Source organism: Vollenhovia emeryi, unplaced genomic scaffold (assembly GCF_000949405.1).
Source record: "Vollenhovia emeryi isolate VEMERY1.0 unplaced genomic scaffold, V.emery_V1.0 DF940763.1, whole genome shotgun sequence".
In the NCBI taxonomy this organism is placed as follows: domain Eukaryota; kingdom Metazoa; phylum Arthropoda; class Insecta; order Hymenoptera; family Formicidae; genus Vollenhovia; species Vollenhovia emeryi.
Window position 1 is genome coordinate 226 of NW_011965603.1, and position 6,951 is coordinate 7,176.

Below are 6,951 nucleotides of genomic sequence, written 5' to 3' on the forward strand. Positions count from 1 at the left end.
CCACTCCTGGAGCACGTAGGAGAAAAGTAAAAACACTTTTATTATGCAAATCGTACCCAAGCTATCGATTAAGCGCAGTCTCAATTTCGTAGGATCAGCCGTTGTTGAGATCCGAAAAACTGAGGGCCCGTCAACTCGTGTACTCGCGTAAACTTACACGGTCGGTCTCGCACGCGTGTACTAGCTACGCTTACACTTGGCGCGAGACACTACCGTGTCTCGTGATATTGATCAATATGGCACGCAAAACATTTATAACTCGGATCAGAGTGGATTTCAATTAGAATTTCATTCCGGTCGTACCTTAGCACATAAAGGTGTAAAAAAGGTAGAATCTGTAGTACAGTCTATATCAGCAACCACACACAGTTATACCATACAGCCGACTATTTCAGCTGATGGTAGATTGTTGTCGCCTCTTTTTATTACATTGAAAGAAATTACAGGAACCTTTGGTCCGAGAGTGCAGGAAACATTATTTAAAGCGTCTAATATTTTTGTTACAGCTTCAAAATCAGGCAAATTAATATCAAATCATGTAAAAACTTGGCTGAAAGATGTCTTTTTTCCAAATGTCGGACCACGATCCGTACTATTATTAGATTCGTGGAGTGGACACTGTCCCAACATAATTTCAGAAACGAGACCAGATTCTGCGACAGATATTATTTTCCTAACTATTCCGGCCGGTACAACGGGAAAAATTCAGCCATTAGATGTATACGGCTTCCGATTATGGAAACATTTTATTAAACATTTCTCCGACACCATTATATTGTTAGATCTTGCAATAGATCTTCACGTAGGAAATAATATTCTGAAATTGCAATCATTAACACATAACCAATTTTCGTCACCCAGGTTTCAAAATTTATTTAAATTTGCGTGGTTTAAAAGTGGGTATATACAGAATAGACCGGAAGAATATCAAACACCAGGTGAATTTTGTTTCAAAGATCATTCCAGATTGAAATGCGATATATGTGATGGAATTTCTGTAATTATTTGTTCTTGGTGTAAAAAATCGCTTTGTATCACACATTTCTTCCATGAGCACCATCTATGTAATGAATATGTGCCATAAATGTAATACAAATTTTGAAATATTAAAATATATTATGTTGTTACTAATATTGTTTTAAATACATATTACATATGCAAATAAAATAAAAATCTGATTTCTTTAATTTACTAATTGCAGCTTTATTTTAATCTACTTTGATCTTGAATCCAATTTATAATCTTTTATTATATTTATTTTTATTTTGTTTATAACCTTCCATATAAATTAATTTTAGAGAAGAGGGGGTAAAGATGGCGAGGAGAAAAGAGGTTGGTGAAGGAAGGTGGTGAGAGAAGTGTCGGAAGTGAGGTGTAAAGGTGGAGTGTGAGGAAGGAGGAGGAAGTGAGAGTGAGAGGAACGAGAGAGGAACCAGAGGACATGGAGGCGAGAAGAATAGGCGGAAGGCGGAGGAGAAATCGAAGCGGAAAAGGTGAAGCGGCAATGAGTCGGCGATTCGGGACTAAGGAAGGAGGAGGAGGAGAGGGGAGCAGGGGAGAGAGAGCAGCATGGAGAAAGAAGAGGATTGGTGGAGAGAAGTGAGAGATCGAGAGCGGGCGCGAGAGATCGATTATGAAGAGAGAAAGGAGATTGGCTGGAGAGTTCGAGAGATCGATTCGGCAGGAGGAGTGTGTTCGAGCGCGAGCAGTCGAGCCAGCAGAAGAGGAGGAGGTGGAAGGGGAAGGGGCTTGGGAGTACGGAAGGCGAACGAGAGGGGCAGGCGGTGCAGGCGACAAGACGAGCGGTAAGACCACTGATCTCGTGACAGAGGCGTAAAGGAAGACGGAGGCAGATAGTGAAGGAAAGGTGCAAGAGAAGAAGATAGAAGAGAGAAAGTAGGAGAGGAGAAGAACGAAGGTGAGGTGAGAGAGACGGAGAGAGGAGGTAAGAAGGGAGGAGACGGAGGAGAGTAAGGCGAAGGGAGAGACGTTGAGAAAGTGAGGTTACGGGAGGAAGAGGAAAGAAGAAGGAGGGACGAGGGCAGAGGACGAGGAAGAGCTGAGGGGGAGAGAGAGGGACGAGCGGAGGAGAGAGGATAAAAGGAGATAGCAGAGGCGGCAGAGGGAAGGAGATGGACAGGGAGGAAGGAGAGGCGGCGAAAGGAGGAGAGAGAAGAGATGAGGAGGTACGAGACAGAGGGAGAGAGGAATGGGAAGAAGAGGTACTGATTCAGCTGAGGAGGACCCTGACGAGAGAGGTGAGAAGAATGAGAGAAGCGATGGAGAGGAAAGAGGAGAGAGAGAGGAGGGAGGAACAATGGAGAATGGAAAGATGGACAAGGGAGGAGAAGAGCAAGGAAAGGAGAGAGGGAGAAACGGAATTGGACGAGGAGTGGCAGGAGAAGGAAAAGGAGAAGAGGTCAAGGAAGGAGGAAAGCAAGGAAGGACCAAGTAGGGAAGTGGAGGGGAAGGAGACGAGAAGGAAGGAAGGAAGTAAATCAACAGAAGAAAGAAGAACGGAGGAGAAGGAGAGGGAGGGGGAAGGGGAGGAAAGGATAGGCAGGAGGAAGGTAAAAGGGGGAGGGATAGAGGAGGGGGGTGGGACGAGGGACGGGGAAGGGAAGGAGAGGAAACAGGGGAGAAAAGGGAGGTAGACAGAAGGAGAAGATTAGTATGGAGAGGAGTAGAGGGCAAAGACAGGGAGGAAAGGTTATGGAGGATTAGGAGAGCGGTAAAAAATACGATAGGTAGGGATATAGAGATAGGGGAGATAGTAGAGAGGATAGGTGAGAGAGGAAGAGTAGTGGTGATCACGGAGGTAGGGGAAGAGGAGGATAGAGAGGAGATGTTAGCGAAGGCAGACTTTTTAAGAGAAAAATGGGGGCTAAAAGTAGACGAAGATTTAAGCATGGAGGAGAGGAGGATAAGGTGGAAGATGGTGGAAAAGGCAAGAGTAGAGAGAAACAGGGGGAAAAGGGTGAGGGTGGAGAACAGGAGAATGTGGGTGGACGGGAGAGAATGGATATGGGAAAAGGGGGCAGGGGAGGGAGAAGGAGAGTGGAGAATCGGAGAGAGGGAAGGGAAAGGGAGGAGAGGAAAAGATGTGTACTAAGTTATGGATGTTGTAGGTAGGAAGAGGAAGAAGGAGTGAGACAGGAGTAAAGGAGGAGAGGATGCAGGAGGGAAAAGGAAACAGGAGGTGAGAGAATAGGAGGACGGAGGACGAGACAGAAGAAGGAGGAAAAGAAGAACAGGAGGAACGAGAAAAGGAGGACGGAGGATGAGGAAGAGAGAGAACGAGAGAGGAGAAGGAGAAAGAAGAAAGGACAGGAAATGGGAGAGGCAAAGGTGCGGGAAGGGCGGGAAGAGGGGCAGGACGGGTGGGTCAGGGACGAAGGGAGGGCGGGACCAAAGTATGTAAGGGTCGCTCATGGCCAGGTCGCGGAGGGGAAACGGAACGGATTTGTGAAGGGTTCGGGAACGCTCCCTTAAAAAGCGCCAATGTATTTCCAATTAGGAATAAATCACTACTACTACTACTACTACTATAAATTAATTTTATTTTCTTCTCAGCCAAATTTTCTAACACATATAACAGCTACATTCAGCGCAATACGATCGAATGATTTAAGCGCAAATTGACGTAGCAAATCTATGTTTTCATTATTGATTCACTTCGCTACTGATTTAAATTGATTGACTTTGATCTGATGTGCAATATTGCGAAAGATATCGGTGATATCTCATCTTTAATGTATTTTTTACTGCATAATGCGTCATACGACATATTTCATCGCAACTGAAAAGGAGTACTTAACGCAACACCTACCTACAGCGCGACGCCTATACCTCATAAATCTGATTTTCCCAAAAATCAAATCGTCGTATCATAATAAAAATATATATGGATATAATTGTCATTTGATGCTCTTAAACTTTTGCGTTGAAAAATTTTTTTTAATTTTTTAAAAATAATGGTGGGGTGGGGGTAAATTAAAAAATTTGAGATTGTTGAAAAATGTGATTACGTCATTGTGAAGACTATAAAAAACAATAAAACTTTTGTCTAAAACATTTTTCCATAAAACTTATATTTTCGAAGATATTCGTAAAAAATGAAAAAAATCCCTTATTTTCGAGGGGCTGTTTCACCCCCTAAACGTCGAGATAAGCCGATAAAAAAATATACGGGTCTAATACTTTTTATGCTCTACAACATATCCAAAGCGCATTTAAATCGGTGAGGGACACTTCCGACCGTTCCTTGTTAGAGCGCTCATGGTGGCCGAAGTTTGCATTATTTGCTGGAGTGCGACAATTATTGAAAAATGGAAAAATTGCGAAAGATATAAGATTTAGAGTCCATCATTTTTCTCGAAAACTATCACTCGTAGAGTAAAAATGAATAGGACATAAAATATATATTTTAAAGAGATCTACAACTTTTGTTTAAAACATTTTTCAAAATTTTAATATTTGTGTCTGAAAATTACATATAAATGGTCGACATTGTTTTTTTAATAACTTTTTAACAAACAACGAGCGACGGCTAAAACCTTCTGAGCGTTACTCAGGAGGGTAACCTTGACAACATATGTCAAGGTCAAGGTCATCAGAGCTGACTCCCCTATAGTGAACAATTACCAAAAATTTGTAGTATATTCTCACACAAATGATTTTTGAAACAATTTGTTTGTAGCTCACATGATTGGCAGCCTACAAAATATTCACGAATTTGCAGTGCACACTTCATAGGGAACCGTTCTTCTTCAATACAATCAAGTCCGAGTTACGTTCCGAGCATCTCGGGAAGAAAAAATCATGAATTAAGTTCTATCGAGAAATCTTCAATTCAACGGTAAATAAAAATTATAATTACTTTTTAGTAAAATTTAAATTATGATTTGTAAAATAAAATATAAATAAGTATTATTTTGTGTAGATTCAATAGGAGTATGCGTCGAAGACTGTGTAGTACATTAAGTATCAAGGACAATGTAAAGAAAGTTGACGATGTAAGAAATACTTTGGAGGAACCGCAACAGCAGTCGTGTTATTTTGATAAATTTATCGAAGACTCTGCACTATCATTCAAAGTTAACCAGGAGGTTCAGGTTTCGATGTTTGCAACTTCTGTGGGTTATCAAAATCTCTATGAAAGAACAGAGATGTTTATTTGCACTCAATATGTGTATAATGAGATTTGCCACGCACAAACTCAAGTATATATACCTGAAAACCGTGGCTTACAGATTGCTAAAAGAAGGCATGTGAGAGACAAACGTTGGCGGCCCTAGTATTATTCAGGTTGACAAGGCGATTGGTCCTGATACTCCTGATTTTAATATCACAAATTCGATAATGTGTACAATGGGTTTTCATGGCATATTGTCAATAACAAAGGAACAAGAAATGCTTGATCTTGGTGGTGTCACCTTATCCACTTTTCAATTGCTACTCAAATTATTACCCGATAACAAACCGAAGAAGATCTCTACAAAAAATCAGCTCCTTATATTTCTCTTGAAAATGAAAAGTGGAATGTCATTTTCAGCTATAGGCGTTTTATTTCGTATTCACAGAACAACCACATCTCGTATCTTTTATACTACTTTGAAATTTCTAAGAGTTGCTTGTAGTCGATTCATTTTTTGGCCTTGTCGAGAAGTAGTTCAAAATACTTTGCCCGAAATTTTCAAAACATCATACAAGGATTGCAGAGTAATTATTGATTGTACTGAAATAAAGGTGGAGCAACCAAGTACTGTAGAAAAACGGGTGTACTTGTACTCGCATTTTAAAAAATGCTTTACGGCAAAAATTCTTGTTGGATGCACTCCGGTGGTTTAATTTCATTTATCTCGAATTGTTATGGAGGACGGACTAGTGATAGTCAAATCACTATTGATTCAGGTATATTAGACTTGCTCGAACCTGGTGATGTTGTCCTCGCGGATAAAGGTTTTCCTGGAATTCAAACCGTTCTAGATGAAAATGGGAAAGGGGTTCTAGTTGTTATGCCGCCATTCCTACGCAATCTACAATTTTCGGCAGAAGATGTAGAGAAAACGTATAAAGTCGCGAAAGTAAGAATTCACATCGAAAGAATTATGCAAAGATTGAAAATTTACAAAATTTTGGATAAATTGTCGATCGATATGCTTCCTTATACTGATAATATTGTATTCATGTGTGGTGTCCTCGTGAACTTGCAGTCACCGATTATTAAAAACGGAGATGTAGAAGAAACAGTGATCACACAGGTAGACTAGACAAAAAACTCGGTATATGATATGTTCGGTTTTGTATATAAATAAATATCCAAGTAATACAATATAAATAAAAACATTACCTAATATTTCATTTCTCCAAACGATTACAAATATGGTTTTACAATAAATAAAAAATTAAAGTTACGAGAAACCTGTTAATTGTATAATTATTTCATTTTTAAGTTTTTATATATTATTATTATTGGAAGTAGATTCCTTGGACGGCTTCCGTACGCAGTGTGATGGGCAGTATAAAGGATAACACGAGTTTCTTTGTAAACTCTATATATATATACTAGCTTTTTCGCCCGCGCTTCGCGCGGGCTCAAAAGCTAGTAAAAGCATGAATCAGATTAGATTTTAGATCAATAACAATGAACTCCGCGCGGGCTCAAAAGCTAGTAAAAGCATGAATCAGATTAGATTTTAGATCAATAACAATGAATCCTGTGCCATTGCATAGTCCTTTCTTAGTATTAAAATTCCTTAATAGAATAATTGTAGCACTTTTTTAATTTTAAGTCGATGAACTGGCATTCCACAGGGTGTCACAATTTTTAAAAACTTAGTCGAGAAATTCTCCGAAAAATTTGCAACATTTTGTACCGATTTCACAAAAATCGGACCATAATCTTCCAGTACATGGAGACCTCGAAATTGATTTTGAAATTTTTTATTT

At 39.8% G+C, this 6,951-nt stretch overlaps 1 protein-coding gene and 1 pseudogene across 1 annotated transcript; both read left to right on the forward strand.

Annotated features, from left to right (window-relative positions):
- Nucleotides 1-206: 206 nt before the first annotated feature.
- LOC105555765 lies at nt 207-1,109 on the forward strand (the record flags this gene model as incomplete). Its single annotated transcript, XM_012002809.1, has 1 exon — nt 207-1,109. A coding segment is annotated over one exon (878 nt), but the record flags the coding sequence as incomplete, so codon positions are not given.
- A 1,215-nt stretch (nt 1,110-2,324) lies between these two features.
- Nucleotides 2,325-6,287, forward strand: LOC105555766 (annotated as a pseudogene).
- Nucleotides 6,288-6,951: the final 664 nt, after the last annotated feature.